Consider the following 15,516-nt stretch of genomic DNA (forward strand, 5'->3'; position numbering starts at 1 on the left):
GTTATATATTGTTTGGGCTTCCCTGGTGGCTCAGCTGGTAAAGAATCTGCCTGCAATGCGAGAGACCTGGGTTCAATTCCTGGGTTGGGAAGATTGCCTGGAGAAGGGAAAGGCTAACCACTACAGTATTCTAGCCAGGAGAATTGCATGGACTATATAGTCCATGGTGTCGCAAAGAGTCAGACACAACTGAGTGACCTTCACTTCACTTCATATAGTGTTTACAGCTGCAAATGAATGAATTAAAATATAAAGCATGGCTACAAAAGATGCACACAAGCTTCATGAATTGAGTCTAGCAATGAAGCGAAAGGAATGGGGAAGGGCAAAAGGATGTCTATTGTGGCATTAAATGCTTATTTTTGCAATGTGAAAAAATATGACAAAATAGTAACTCTTGTTACTTTGATAGTGGAGAATATATGAAGTTTATAATTCTCTTTAAGTTTTTCTGCGTTTTTAAAATGTTTCATAGTTTTACATAAATATTTATGAAAAAGAACCTCTTTAATTATTTGATAAGTAGATGTTATATTACCATTCTTACAGTCCCTGAAACTGTTCTCTAGCTATTCTCTTTGTGATTGAATATTCTCTGGGCCTGTTTCCTCATCTTAGGGTAACAGGGGTGAACAGAGGGTCATTTAAGGTTCTTTCTGTCTCAGATACTCCAAGTGCCTTTTCTTTCCCATCCCCTGACACTCCTCCTTATCCCCTTTTATGGTTCAGTAACTGACTCCACTATCCTTCAGTCTTCCTTTATTTAAGTCATCTATTCTGAAAAGTCACCCAGCAACATCTGACAAAAGTATTCTTAGTAAACAAGTTTGCAAAAACTTTAGAAAAGTTTTTTGTTTATTTTCCATTTAAAACTCTTAGCTTTTCATGGGTTATCTCTGACCTAAAAGAAGTAGAGGGAGCAGAAGGTGGCAATAGAAAAGAGGCTCCGTAAGTGTCTTCTTACCTAGGTATCATCAGATTCCAGCCAAGGGGCAGCTAATCTGGGAATGGACTAGAATGAGGCCATCTTAACTCTGTGCCATCTGGGCAGGTCAGCGTGGGCACAATAAACTGTACTTTGTAACTGGAGGTTGGGTGGGAGGGTTAAAAAAAAAGAAGAGGGAGGGGCGAAATACGGGGAGAGAGGAGAGAGGGCTACCATCTCTCAGAAACAAACACCCTATTGCATCTCCGCCTCAGCAGGAAGGTGCGTTTGTCTGGGCAAACCCAGAGTGGAAAGCGCCTTGCCTGCAGCGGCCAAGTGAGTTGGGGCGGCAGCCCGCGGGAGGTGGGGCGAATTGCTTCCGCAGAGCCTCAACCCGACTCTCTCCCGGCGCGCTGACGCCGGGCTCGGAGGTCGCGGAGGAGTCGAGGACCCGCGCCCGCGAACCTTCCACCTGCCGAAGATCCGGGTGCAGCCATGGGCTACCCCGGGCAGAGGCCCGTCATCCCGCCGCAGGTAAAACTGGAGATGGGACAGGTTCTGAAGGCAGGACCGTTCAAGTTTCCTTCACCTGCAGGAGTTCAGCGGCCTTCACCTGGGGTCTTGATTTAGCACCAAGATTGAGGGCAGGAATAGAAGGGAGCGGAAGAGGATGAGATGATTAGATAACATCACCTACTCAATGGACGTTAAGTTTGAGCAAACTCCGGGAGATAGTGGAGGGCAGGGAAGCCTGGCGTGCTGCTGTCCATGGGATGGCAGAGTCAGACACGACAGCGACTGAACAAGGTTCTCCAGGAGAAAAAAATTTGCCTTGATCTTTTTTTTTTCTTTTGGCCAGCCACTTTTCAATATAACCCCTTTCATTTCACACACACACACACACACACACACACACACACACACACACAAATCACATCATTTGCTCCCTGGGAGATCCTGTACTCTAGGAGTTCATGCAGCAACCCATGAACTTGGCACAGCTGTAATCAGCACATTTTAGGATGGAGTGTGTTCAGAAGCTCTGCATTACTAGATATTATTGTTACTTTTTATTATTATCTTCACCTTCTTACCGTTATTGACATTACTTGTTATTATTACTAATATCGTGTTAGTCTCCTACATTGCTTATTTATTTTAAAATGTTCAAAATTTTTGATCTAAGTCTTTATTTAATCGCATTTTTATATACTGAAATAGAGCCATCGAGATGACAGAGAAACCCTGGTTTCTGAACATAAGCACAAAGGGAAAACTTGTCGACAGTCTGCTGCCGTTTTTAATGTTGTCAACTCAATTATAGGGTCTGGTATAATAGGTAAGTGTTTTTTGTTTTTGTTTTTTTTTTAATTTTTCGATGAAAAGGCCAAATTTAAGACATATATTATGTTGCTAGTATTCATAGATTATTTTTAAAGGAAAAAAATTTAAATTATAAAATTGGTAATTTTTTTTTTTTCATAAAAGCCTTCCTGTTTTCCAGTGTGCACACCATCAGTCTTTTATACTAAAGATGGGGTGGCGATTCACACACTGTTTCTACATTTGAGAGTATCCTCCGTGTGCGGTAGATTAAGGTGAAGCTGCAGATGGAAGATAATTAAAAAATTTTTTTCATGGGCTGTATATCAGTTGATAATGTTACCAAGTTTACTTTTTTCCCTGTTTCTGGAATGTCTACTGTTACTTGAATCATCTTTCTATAACCTTTTGGAGGTGTAAAACCTCCAGATATTTGAATATATTGTAGATATAAAACTTTAATGTGAAAACATAGCAATCTTGTGAAAAATCAAATCCATGTAATATTTCCTTACCCATTTATATAGTATTAAAATTTAAAGTCCAAACTTATTGTGATATATTAATTTTAACTGTAATCAATAAATAGAAATTGTTTTTAAATGGATTTTTAAAACAAAGGAGCCAAGTAATCCGACTTCAAAGAAATGAGCAGCTCATATTTTCCCAGTCTGAAGCCAGGGGTAAATTTCTGGCAAAATTAAGTGTGTTACATTATAATAATAAAGGCAGCTATTTTTTTTTCAGTGCTTTTTATTCTTTTTGTTATTTGAAAACATCTAATTTAAGGGAAAGCTGAGACAAATCAAAGTCCTGCAGATGCTCCTTGAGACTATTACTTTTTCCCTGTAATGTTTTGACATCTTAGTCACAGTCATCTGTATTGAGTTACTTCTCTTAACTTTCTCAAATTAATGTGTTTCTTGATTTTATTTTCCATATATAGACAATTTTTTTCATATGGTAGATAAAATGTAGGAACTGACGCAAAGTAATAGCAAGTAGGGGCAAAGATTTGTTTGAAATTCTGCCTCCATGTGCCGTGGAGGTGTAGGCAGAATCCCAGAGTTAATTCCTAATATGAATACTTGAAGCTGATCCATGTCAGCAACCTTGAAAAGTACCTCTTAATTAGGCTCAGCAGATTTTTTAAAGGGAAAGGTTTTCAGGGAATAAAGCATTCTGGATGGAAATAGTTTATGTACATTTTATTTTAAATGTTTCATTGTACATAATCTAAAATTCCCCATTTCCCCTCAAAAAAAGTTTATAATAAATAATGTTATATACTCACTTCAGCTTTATAAAAAATACCTTTGCCTACTTATTTTCCTCTCCTTTTCCTACAGAGTTGCCCATCTTGACCCCAGAGTTAGTCTTTCCTTGAATCTCATAACCTTTCTATTCTTTATTTTCTAAGATTTTTTTTTTTTTTTGGTGTGGACCATTTTTAAAGTTTTTATTGAATTTGTTACAATGTTGCTTTTGTTTTATGTTTTGGTGTTTTGGCTGGGAAGTATGTGGAATCTTAGCTCCCTGACCAGGGATCAAACCCATACCCTCTGCGTTGAAAGGTGAAGTCTTAACCGCTGGACTGTTGGAGAAGTCCCCCAAACCTTCTGTACTCATCATTGTCTCTGTTTTCCCAGCCAGCCTGGAAGGAGAGCTCTGAGTCATTACTCTCCACATATTCTAAGTCATCTGTCCCCGCACCCTGAAAGTGAGAGTCTCTCAGTCATGTCTGATTCTTTGCGACCCCATGGACTATACAGTCCATGGAATTCTCCAGGCCAGAATATAGAAGTGGGTAGCCTTTCCCTTCTCCAGGGGGTCTTCCTAACCCAGGGACTGAAACCAAGTTTCCCGCATTTCAGGCAGATTCTGGTAAAACCCCGAAATGAACATTATTTGTGTGAATTGGCATCTGTTTATCATGTGATGCTTTCTTATCATATTCTTCTACCTCATAAACTCACTCTGTTGACATGTCCTTAATTTACAACATTTTATTCTGTAGTAAATATTAATATGCTAACATTTAATTTTAGTATTCATATGCACTGTTTACAACTATCTCATATAAATATGTTAATATTCTTAACTTATTATATACAGTAATTGGGGAAAAAAACCTATTTGTATGTTTTATTCATGTGATGGGTGGCACATTTTTTTTTTCCAGGATTGCCTTATTCAATGAAGCAAGCTGGCTTTCCTCTGGGAATATTGCTTTTATTCTGGGTTTCATATGTTACAGGTAAAAAATACTATATAACTGCTTATTCCTGCAACTTAAATTATGCAATGATTGTTTTACACAAACACACATACACATCCCCCTTAACTGAATTTCCTAACTAAAAAGTACATCAAAGAATCCTAGAGAATTTAGACATTTATGACTGAGGAGATTTACTTTTCTTGCTAATCCTCTGAACAGATTAGAAGAGTGTTGTATATTACCAGGCCTAAATCCTTTTCATGTGCCATTTTCACTTTCTGCCAATAGTGGTAGGTGGAGGAGTCATTTTAAAGACTGATTAAGGCTGAGACTGTACTCTGAAAATATAGATGTCAGGAATTTCTTTCCCACAAAAAACATGGACAGGTGCTGACATGGACAACCTTTTCAAGCTCTGTTCATGCAGGTGGCACCAAGAGCCCAGGTTCTCAGCCACTGGGGGCCCCACACCACCACCACCACCCCCACCCCTGCCAGTCTTCAAAGGCAGCAGAAAGGCACTTCTGTATCCCTTTTGTCCTGCTTCCCACTTTTCATGTAATAAGTTCATTTACACCTATGTTTGGCCACTTCCTCATCTAAGTACAGACTTTACGACTAGTCATCTTATCTTACTGTGTTCTCACCCCTGCCCTGTCATCCCCCCAGTACCCCTCATGACAAACACAAAGGCTTTCCTCTGCCTTAGGATCTCTGTGACACAGACAGTCCTCCCCACCTCTGCACCGGTGGCTGCTGTGGGCTGCTATGTGTGATCACCTAGCTGCCTTTCACCAGGTGATGCGAAACACCTCAGCGGCCTTCAGTGGAGTGGCAACCGGGCCTCAAGAGTGTCACCTTCCTGTGAGGCTATGAATCCCAGCCATCATTTCCCCAAATGACTGCTAGAAACCCCAAAGCTGGCCTCCTTGCCTCCAGGAGGGACCCATGTGTGGTGCAGTTGGAGCTGCAGAGCGCGACCTCTGCCGGGCTGGGCTGCCTCCAGTCTCCACCAAGACGGTGTCCTTTTGAACTATGCCCCTGGCTTATCTTTTCACTCTCCATCTCCTGAGAAGCTCCCTTAAATCCCATGCCCAAGAGTCTCTGTGTTAGCTCTACTTATGGAGACTCTAAGATGCCATCCCCTATAAAATCTCAGTCTTCCAAAACCAGCCTGTAACTCAGCCATCTTTCCTGAGGCTGAGAAATAAAGTGAAGGTTGCCTCAGAGCCTACACTCCCTTCCTGCCTGCTGTCTTCTCATTACCTCCAACCCCCCAAACCTAAGCTGCTTTTAGCTTCTACAACTCTTAATTTGTAGCTTAAGTAATAGGAGATCTGTAACTTGGTGCTTATTCAGAGTTGCTGGTGTTTAATTTTTATGTTATTCAAGAGAACATTTAGCACACTAAAAAAAATCCCATTCAAGGATTTACCTGTGTTGTTTTTAATTTCCTGTTTCCCAGTCAATCAGTACAAACAAATTAATTTCCTCCCAGGCATAATAGCCATGGTTTATTTAAGTGCACTGTGAACATTTGCACACATCATAAACCAGAAGGTAGAAAAAAAAATTAAATATATATCACCTAAAATCTCAACCAACACTTGAGGAGAATGAATAGTTTCTTAAAGCAAAGTCACATTATGCATACACAGATCAACTGATGCTGTATATAAACCTACAGCAGTGTCTAGGAGCAGACCTTTCCCAAGTCATATATTACAAAATTACTAATCAGTGGAAATTAGTTACTCTTATTAATTTAGTTGCATGATGAAAATCCTTGCATAGGTTTCATAAATAAAGGATGACCATGCAAAAGCAAAAAAAAAATTGTAGACTATGATTCTTTTTTGTTTCTTAATTAGGATTTTAAGAGCAAAATCTACAAATAGGGTTATAATATTGAGTTATTCTTTAAATTGACACTGTAATTATATAATTGTTTGTCTCTACAATTATTCTTTTGTCTTTTTAAGGCCTTTGTCTTTTTAATGAGATATGTCCAGTTCAACAAATGGTGTTTCTAAGTTCTGTTTTCATGTTTGTGAAATGTTGGGGAAAAAGAAAGAATGGTAAATATTTACAGCAAATGATTTTTAATTTGCTTTAAGGTTCTCATATTTGTTGATTAGAGTAAAATAATTTTTATTGTCTAAGCCTATGTAACGATGTAAAAGAAAATTCACCTGTTGAATAACATAGATTCATTCATGGTTTATCTGTGATTTGCATATAATATATTTAAAGCAAGATCAAAATGTTATAATGAAAGGAAATGTTATAATGATTGATATTTGAGATTCCTAAAACTTTTGAGAGATTTATTTATAGCCTGTATTTTACATGTAAATGAAAGCATCTATTATTGACTAAATTCTTAGCAAATTGTTACTTTTAAGCAATACATTTAGAACTTTGGTAAAATTTAGCAGTCTCATTGCAACCACACAGTTCTTCATCAAAACTTCACAGCAGCTGTGAAATTGGTTACCTCCTATTACCAGTCCTCACTGATTCTCTTCCTTGGCCAGTGACTTGCTGTTTAATTTTCCTGCCTTTAGCCTATATCTTTAACTTTCTGGTCTCTCCTTCATATTACTGCAAGAGTTATCTTTATAAAACCTCAGCCTGATCTGTTATTTCCCAAGTCAAAATGTTCCAAGACTTGGTTATGACCCCAGGAAAAAAAAAATCATTTAAATTCTTTCGTGGTTCAGCACAGTCTGCACTTCTAGTCTCAACCCCTACTAATCTGACGTCTCTTTCACCGTGTCACCGTCACTGCCTTGTGTGGGACTTGGATTTTAGCCATTCTGTATGATTCCATTACCCACATATAGACTATGCCTTCACACTGACCATCTATGGATAATCCCCCTGCTTGACATTATATTTTCTTCTCTACTTGGTAAAAGCCTGTTTATCCTTCAGGACACTACTCAACTCTTATGGGAAGCTTTTCCTACTGTTAAACAAAGGATATAGGATAAATTACTATGTCATTTGTGCTTGTAGAATATTTTAAAATTTATTTATTAGGTCACTTATCACATTAAATTTCTATCAGATATGTAGACACCTAGCAATCTTGCTTTGCTGATCATTGATTCATTCAATAGAGTTTTACTAACACTGCTGCTATTATAGCAATAAAGAACATTTTTCTTGCCACATGAAGCTCACAGTGTAGTATGTTAGGCAGAAAAAAAAGCACATAGTTGTGACCTTCATAAAAAATACCATAATATAAATATGTGCGTGACAATAAGGATTCTGGCATTTAACCTAGCGTCAAAGGAGCAGGCATGTTTTGGGGAGGAAAAGACCCCTTCACTGACTGTTTATGAAAAAATGTGAGTGAGCAAAGAAAATAGAAGGATGCTCTAAGCTGATGGAAATGTGGAAATGCAAAAGAGAACATGTAAGTCATTCTGTCTGGCTAAAGTATAGGGTTGTTGTTGGTAAGAGTGAATATACAAAGTTAGGTTTGCAGAGGCATTTGTGAAGACTCCCTTGTAATGATAATCATTACCGTTTCCTGATGACTGGCCTGACTGGCAGCCACTATAGTTAATCTTTCTGACTCCATGAAGTAGGTATGCATGTTTTACTTTTTATGAAGGTGGAAATTGAGACTTTGGCAGGTTAAAATGATTTGCCAAAGGTCAGCAGTTACCGGCAGAGAAGGCAGTGATGCCCCACTCCAGTACTCTTGCCTGGAAAATCCCACGGACGGAGGAGCCTGGTAGGCTGCAGTCCATGGGGTCGCTGAGGATCGGACACGACTGAGCGACTTCACTTTCACTTTTCACTTTAGTGCATTGAAGAAGGAAATGGCAACCCACTCCAGTGTTCTTGCCTGGAGAATCCCAGGGACGGGGGAGCCTGGTGGGCTGCTGTCTATGGGGTCGCACAGAGTCGGACACGACTGAAGTGACTTAGCAGCAGCAGCAGTTACTGGCAACAGAGTTGAGATTTTGGTTAAATGCATATATGGATTCTGGGGCTAGACTACCAGGGTCTGAGTCCTGCCTCTTCCTTATGAGCCCTGTGACGTTTAGCAGTTTGCTTAAGCTTCTGTGCCTCACTTTTCTCATCTGTCAAATGGAGGATTGTAATAGCACCTACGTAGGGTTTTAGTGATGGTTAAACATGTCAATAAATATAAAGCATTTAGGAAAAGGCTTACCCACAGAAAGTGTTGTTAAGTATTTGCTAGTGTTTTTGTGGTTGTCATCATTACTGTCATTCTCATCAGATTCCAAATGCAATGCTTTTTCTAACATCACATGCAGCCTATAGAAAATAACTAAAAAATAGCAAAAGTTTTCTTTCCTTTAGCATCTGTAGCATGCCAGGCATTGTGATAGGCATTTAAACATCATCACATCATCCTCATAGACTCTTCAAGGTTAGGGTATTGTCTTACTTTTCAAATGAGATTCAGACTTTCATTCAAGATCCCACAGCTAATAAACATTTTTTCTGAGAAAAATTATGAAAAGAGTTGATTTTTATTCAAAATCATTAGAGGATTTTCCTGGAGGATTTTAAGCAGAAGACATGGTCAAATTTATGCTATAGTCATATTTATCTGGTAAGAGAGAAAATGTCTGGAAAGTACTGGTAAGGAGAGGATGGTGAATGAGAGAACTATTAGGAGTTTTTGCAGTAATCCAGGCAAGAAGTAATAGAGGGGTAAGCCCTTAAAGCAGGTTAGAGATTAGACATGAGGAGATACAGCTGAATAATTTATGATGCAGTAGTTCATGGATTCAGTGGCCAAAGGAAAATAGAAGGTGGTGGATAATGAGAAATATAGTGTGACTCTCAAGTTTCTCTTGATACTATTCACAGTCTGGAGAAATATGAATGCAGAAGCAGGCTCCAGAACAAATATATAAATTAGAATTTGGACACCTAAGTCAAGATGCCTACAAGATCTTCAAGGTAAAATATTTACTAGACAGCTAGATACAGAAATCTGGAGTTTTGGGAAAGTCCTGACTGGAGATGCAAATTCAGGAGTTACTAACATCTGTGTGAAAATTGAAGCCATGGCCATGAATAAGATCACAGTAAGACATCTGGCAGAGTGAGGGGGAAAATCCCAGAATCCAGGATTTGGAAGAGTTAAAGCAACTGGTGAAAAAACTAAGTATAAATGGCTCAAAAGGTAGGAGGAAATCCAAGAGAAACTGGTGTCAGAAAGGAAAATGCTACTGAAAAGGCAAATACAATTAATATGTAAGAGGTTTCAACTGGATTTATCAACTTGGAGCTCATTGATGAATTTGTTAAAAGAAATTTCAAAGACATGAGAGAATCAAGGTGGAAATGATATTGCGCCGATTTGTATTTTCTTCTTTGTACTCTAATACGTTTCCGAATAACTTAAAAGACAAAAAAAATCACTTGTAATAGAAACATGAGCAAGACTAAAAAGTAAGAATTTCTTTTTCTTTTTCTTAATGTAATTTTCTTACACTAAAAAGTAAGCATCATACCTTCTGCACAGTTGTATATCCAGCAGAGCTGCAGTATTATTCTCTAGGTGTTCAAAAAGCATTGAGTTAAATGAGAGAGAGACTAACTTTTCATTATACATTTTTCTATATATTTGTATCTTCAATGTCAACTCTAAAATTGGAACTTAAATCTCTAAACAGTAAATTTCAAAAAAATTCTTAGAGTAGCCTGTTAACCATAATAACTATAAAATAAAGATATTAATTGTACTCTGTTATAAAACAAATTATCTGATTCTCCTCAATCTATTTTTTTTCTGAATGTTTAACAGCACGTTTTATTCTCAGTCTTCACATGTTGAATGCCTGTGAAATATTGGATAATCTATCTTCTGTTGCTTAAACATTTGAGCCACATCCTATTAATAGTTGTTGCATTGCTTATGTTGCTGCTGCTGCTGCTGCTAAGTCGCTTCAGTCGTGTCCAGCTCTGTGCAACCCCATAGACAGCCTCCTACCAGACTCCTCTGTCTCAGGGATTCTCCAGGCAAGAACACTGGAGTGGGTTGCCATTTCCTTCTCCAATGCATGAAAGTGAAAAGTGAAAGTGAAGTCGCTCAGTCGTGTCCGACTCCTAGTGACCTCATGGACTGCAGCCCACCAGGCCCCTCCGTCCATGGGATTTTCCAGGCAAGAGTACTGGAGTGGGGTGCCATTGCCTTCTCCATTGGTTATGTTAGGAAAGTGAAATAGAAAACTGAAGCTTTAACTTTAGTCTGCATACCCTCTTCTGTCTAGTTCATTGCATGGATATGTTAAATCTGTTTGCATCTTGATTTAAAAATATATAACTGGAAGCAGTACAGTTTCATGAAAGATAATGTTTTATGAAGATAAAGTAAGCCTTGCCATGGTACTTTACTTTAGCACTGAACTCTTCTTTGAAGCCTGTATTTTTCTTTAAGTCAAAATATATTTTTAAAAACCTTTATATTAAATCTAATTTGACATTTGTTTAATGGTTATTTTTGTCACAGATTTTTCCCTCATTTTATTGATAAAAGGAGCTGCCCTTTCTGGAACAGACACTTACCAGTCTTTGGTCAATAGAACTTTTGGCTTTCCAGGATATCTCTTACTCTCTGTTCTACAATTTTTATATCCTTTCATTGGTAAGGATGAATATGAACATGAATATTATAATTACTTTCATAAGTACACAACCATTTCTGAATAAAATAATTTTAATAGTTGTTAGTATTAAAGAATACTAATAGTTGTATTTTCCACACTGAGTGTTTAGCTATTTTTCCATTGTTTTCTGTTCCTTTTGGTCTGTTTTCTAAGTATTTCATTGAAATAAAGTAAGGGTGATTTTCACTGGATTAATGCTTGTGATTCCCTAGTTTGGTGAAGAATATTAGGTTGGCCAAAAAATTCATTTTGATTTTTCCATAAGCTATTATAGAAAAACCCAAACAAACGTTTTTGACCAACCCTGTAGAATGATCTGGGAATAAAAGTAAATGAGAGAAATAATAGATTTCTTCTAAGCTAAAATTTTTTTGAAAAGCTAAGGATTTGTGGAAGTCATGTCCAAGATAAGTTTGCACCCAATACTTCTAAGTAATGTGTTAACATTCACCAATGGCTGAACTGATTTCATTTTAAAAATTAATAACACAGAAGCTGTTATTCAAACCACAAGTTCCTTTTGTCTCTACAGAAGGCTAAGAATATATTTCGCCCAAATATTACTTTTGAAGTCTTCACAATTTTCTATTATTTTTCCTCACTTTGAACAATACATGTGTTCCTAAAGAGTGTTTGGACACTGAACTTTAATAACACAACAAAACGCATTTTTTAATATAAATTTATTTATTTTAATTGGAGGCTATTTACTTTACAATATTGTACTAGTTTTGCCATACATTGACATGAATCCACCATGGGTGTACATGTGTTCCCCATCCTGAACCCCCCTCCCATCTCCCTCCGCATCCCATCCCTCTGGGTCATCCCAGTGCACCAGCCCCGAGCATCCTGTATCATGCATCAAACCTGGACTGGCGATTCATTTCACATATGATAATATACATGTTTCAATGCCATAACAAATCTCATTTTAAATGCCTACCAAAACTCACTATTATTTAAAGATGTTCTGAAAAGAATCAAAGTGAAAATCTTTGTAATATAAATTGATATTCTCCCACAAATCTGCTGTCTAGTTATTTTTAAAGTCTTAGGTATTTGCAATCAAAGTAAATATTTGAAAGTAAGCTTATGCCACTATTAGAGAAGTGAAAACTGTTTACTTTCAAAATATTCAAGGTGAAATATATGATGACTTATTGGTGACTGTTGTTTTAATTATGTTTTTAGCTATGATAAGTTACAACATAGTAACTGGAGATACTTTGAGCAAAGTTTTCCAAAGAATCCCTGGAGGTACGTCAATATATTTATTTTATATAGTTATTTATATAATCATAATAATTTGAAAGTAAATATTTGCAAGTGGAGGAATTGGATGACTTCAGATATCCAGTGATATATATGATCCAATCTGATTCTAAAGTATTAATCCACTTTTATGTATAATTTAGTTCTAATTTAGCTGTTTAAATATTATTATTTATGCTACATAAATGCTACATATCATCAACTCTCTGTGTATCATTTTTTCATGTACTATTTATGCTACACCATTTCGTAAATAAGCTAACCTTTGTCCCCATTATTTGTATTACAGTATAATTTAATGTAGTAAAACTAACCCTTTTTCATGGATAGTTCTGTAAGTTTTGACAAATTATCCAGTCATACAACCACAGCCATAATCAAAATACAGAACAATTCCATTATCTCCCCAAATTTTCCTCATTCCCCTTTGTTGTCAAACTTTCCCTCATCTCCAGCAGTTGGGAACTACTGATCTGACGTCTCGTCCTGCTTTTCCTTTTCCCAGAATGCCAAAATAAAAGGCATCTTGTAGTAGCTAGCCTTTAGGGGACTGGCCTCTTTCACTTAGGATATTAAATGTGTCTGGGGGTTTGTTAGTGATATACTCCTTTTTCTTTCTTTTTTTTTTTTTTGCTGAGGAGTTTTCTGTTATATAGATATAAACAGTTTATCTGTCATTCAGTTGAGGGGCATTTGGATTGTTTGAGTTGATTACGAAAAGCCTCTGAGAACATTTTAGCAGACCTTTTCAAAGTTTGCCAAAGCTCCACTCCCCATTCATCCTTTCACCATATCATGGCTATTTGAGTAATTTAGAGATTGTGAGTCTTTTTGTTTTGAAAGTTCTTCTTCTAAGCCACATAATCTCCAGTAGGAAATATACTCTGAAGGGACAAAGGAAGGTAGAAGCAGGAAACCTGATTTGGAGGCTACTAAAATAATGTGAATGCAAAATACTATAACACTATTTGAGTTATAAGTTAATCCTTGATGTTATTATTTCATAGAATCATGAATAAGTTTCATGGTTCTATGAAACTTATTCAAGACTGTAGCCTATCAGGCTCCTCTGTCCATGGGACTTTCCAGGCAAGAGTGCTGGAGTGGATTGCCATTTCCTTCTCCAGGGGATCTTCCCGACCCAGGAATCGAGCCCTGGTCTCCTGCATTGCAGGCAGACACTTTACCATCTGAGCCACCAGGGAAGCCCTTATAGTAATTGTCATTTTTATAATTAAATATTTGACTACTTGGGTCACTGGTATTATTCATATCTATAAACACTATATAATAATTATTGTATTTCAGTTGATCCTGAAAACTTGCTTATTGGTCGCCATTTCATTATTGTGCTTTCCACGGTTGTCTTTACTCTGCCTTTGTCCTTGTATCGAGATATAGCGAAGCTTGGGAAGGTAATTTTTACATTTTAAATACGCAAAGAGATGCACTACGTTACCTGCATTAACTTTGTAAAACTACTGCCTATATGACCAAATTCTTAATTACAGTATTCATTTTTCGTTTCTTTTAGTTACTTATACTTGTATTAGAGTAAACTTTGTTTGATAGTTTATCTTATTTGGGAGAACTGAGTTAAATACTTGATGAATATGAAATGAATAGATCCCTTTCTTTTTCCTTTTTTAAGGCAGATGTTCTGATATCAGACAGAACACTTTAATTTTAGAAAATATAAAGAACTGTATTAAACCAACTCTATTTACTGAAAAAAATCTATCATTTTTTGTAGATAGTTTAGACAATTTAAAAATAAATTAATGAAGTAAGAATGAATCAGTTAATTTTTTTGTTGTAAATTGGCTTTGTATATGGCTTAATTATTTTTTTTAATTACAATGTCTGTTCTGCCCATTTTTATCCAGTGAATTTAAATATCAGTATATTGATTGATTAAGAATCTGGCCAATATTTATGATTCTTATTGCTAAAGAAAAATGGTGATTTATCTGTAATAAAACCAATCAAATAAGTATTCAACTCACCACATATGCTTATCTCTATACATTAGCCTTTATCTGGCTGTATTTTTCTCCCTCACTCTCATAAAATGTTTGTATTTTACCCAAAATGTTATTGGTGTTACATCTACATTATGCCAAGCATTCTGAGGAAAAAAAATTTTTTTAAAGAATGAGTACTATATTTTTTCAATCTATTTTGAAAAATCCAACATTAACTTTACTTTTCACTGTGATGTTGGTGTGTATACACAGTGGTGAAGCCCCTCCTTCCAGGCAGAGCTAAGAGTGGGAATGATATTCCAGTTTTCTGCCCATGCTGTCTTCTTTACATAACAGGGATCCAGAAATAAATAAAAATGTATTAAAAGGGACTTTTTGGGTGAATTATCTGAAATATATGAACTATTTCCCATTTCTCATGTTCAGTATAGACATAAATGCTTTCTTCTGAGAGCAAAAGGCAAGGTATTTATGAGAAGAAAGCTAATATTCTATCATATTGATAACATTTGAACATTTTGTCCCAAAATGTCCCTTACAAATGTCATACTGAAGTATCTAAATAGATCTCCCAGTGCAAAGCAGAGTAGTTAGGAACACTCATCTGGAGTCAGGCTGTGTATCTGAATTCCCCTTCGGCCACTTTCTTGCTGTGTGACCTTGGGATTTTTTTCTTAATATCTTGGTGGATCAGAGGACTCGTAATAAAACCTGCTCTAATTTAAAACTAATAACCCAAGAAATAAGATTAATGACAATCAAATGAAATAAAAGCAATTTTATATTTTTATCAGATAAAAAATTCTAAAATGTCTTTATTCATTATAAAATATTGAGTAGAAACACAAATTTAATATAATGAGTGAACATAACACACAGAGGCCAGTTTATATTTTAACCTGTTGAAATAGTAACAGAAGAGAGAGAAAGTAGCAAAGAAGACTCTGGAAGCGCAGCTGCTGCTCCTCAGTCATGTCCAACTCTTTGCGACCCCACAAACTGTAGCCCGCCAGGCTCCTCTGTCCATGGGATTTTCCCGACAAGAATACTGCTGTGAGTTCAACCCGTGTGTCCTGAGTCTCCTGCATTGCAAGTGGATTCTTTACCACTGAGCCACTG

The 15,516-nt window shown here is 36.7% G+C and overlaps 1 protein-coding gene across 5 annotated transcripts in view; it reads left to right on the forward strand.

Moving 5' to 3' along the window:
- Positions 1–1,110: 1,110 nt before the first annotated feature.
- Positions 1,111–15,516, forward strand: part of SLC38A11 (solute carrier family 38 member 11) — a 57,986-nt gene continuing 43,580 nt past the window's right edge. For 2 of the 5 annotated variants that reach the window (XM_025275763.3, XM_044934537.2), the window contains exons 1-7: positions 1,111–1,459; positions 2,147–2,264; positions 4,431–4,505; positions 6,452–6,547; positions 10,981–11,115; positions 12,332–12,397; positions 13,721–13,827. In XM_025275763.3, the coding sequence (XP_025131548.3) occupies positions 1,421–1,459; positions 2,147–2,264; positions 4,431–4,505; positions 6,452–6,547; positions 10,981–11,115; positions 12,332–12,397; positions 13,721–13,827 (636 nt within the window). In that variant the 5' untranslated portion in view covers positions 1,111–1,420. Of the gene's footprint in view, positions 1,460–2,146; positions 2,265–4,430; positions 4,506–6,451; positions 6,548–10,980; positions 11,116–12,331; positions 12,398–13,720; positions 13,828–15,516 lie in introns of those variants that run through there. The other 3 variants (XM_006058571.4, XM_044934539.2, XM_044934543.2) reach the window with 3 other exon arrangements.

Source organism: Bubalus bubalis, chromosome 2 (assembly GCF_019923935.1).
Source record: "Bubalus bubalis isolate 160015118507 breed Murrah chromosome 2, NDDB_SH_1, whole genome shotgun sequence".
Classification (NCBI taxonomy): domain Eukaryota; kingdom Metazoa; phylum Chordata; class Mammalia; order Artiodactyla; family Bovidae; genus Bubalus; species Bubalus bubalis.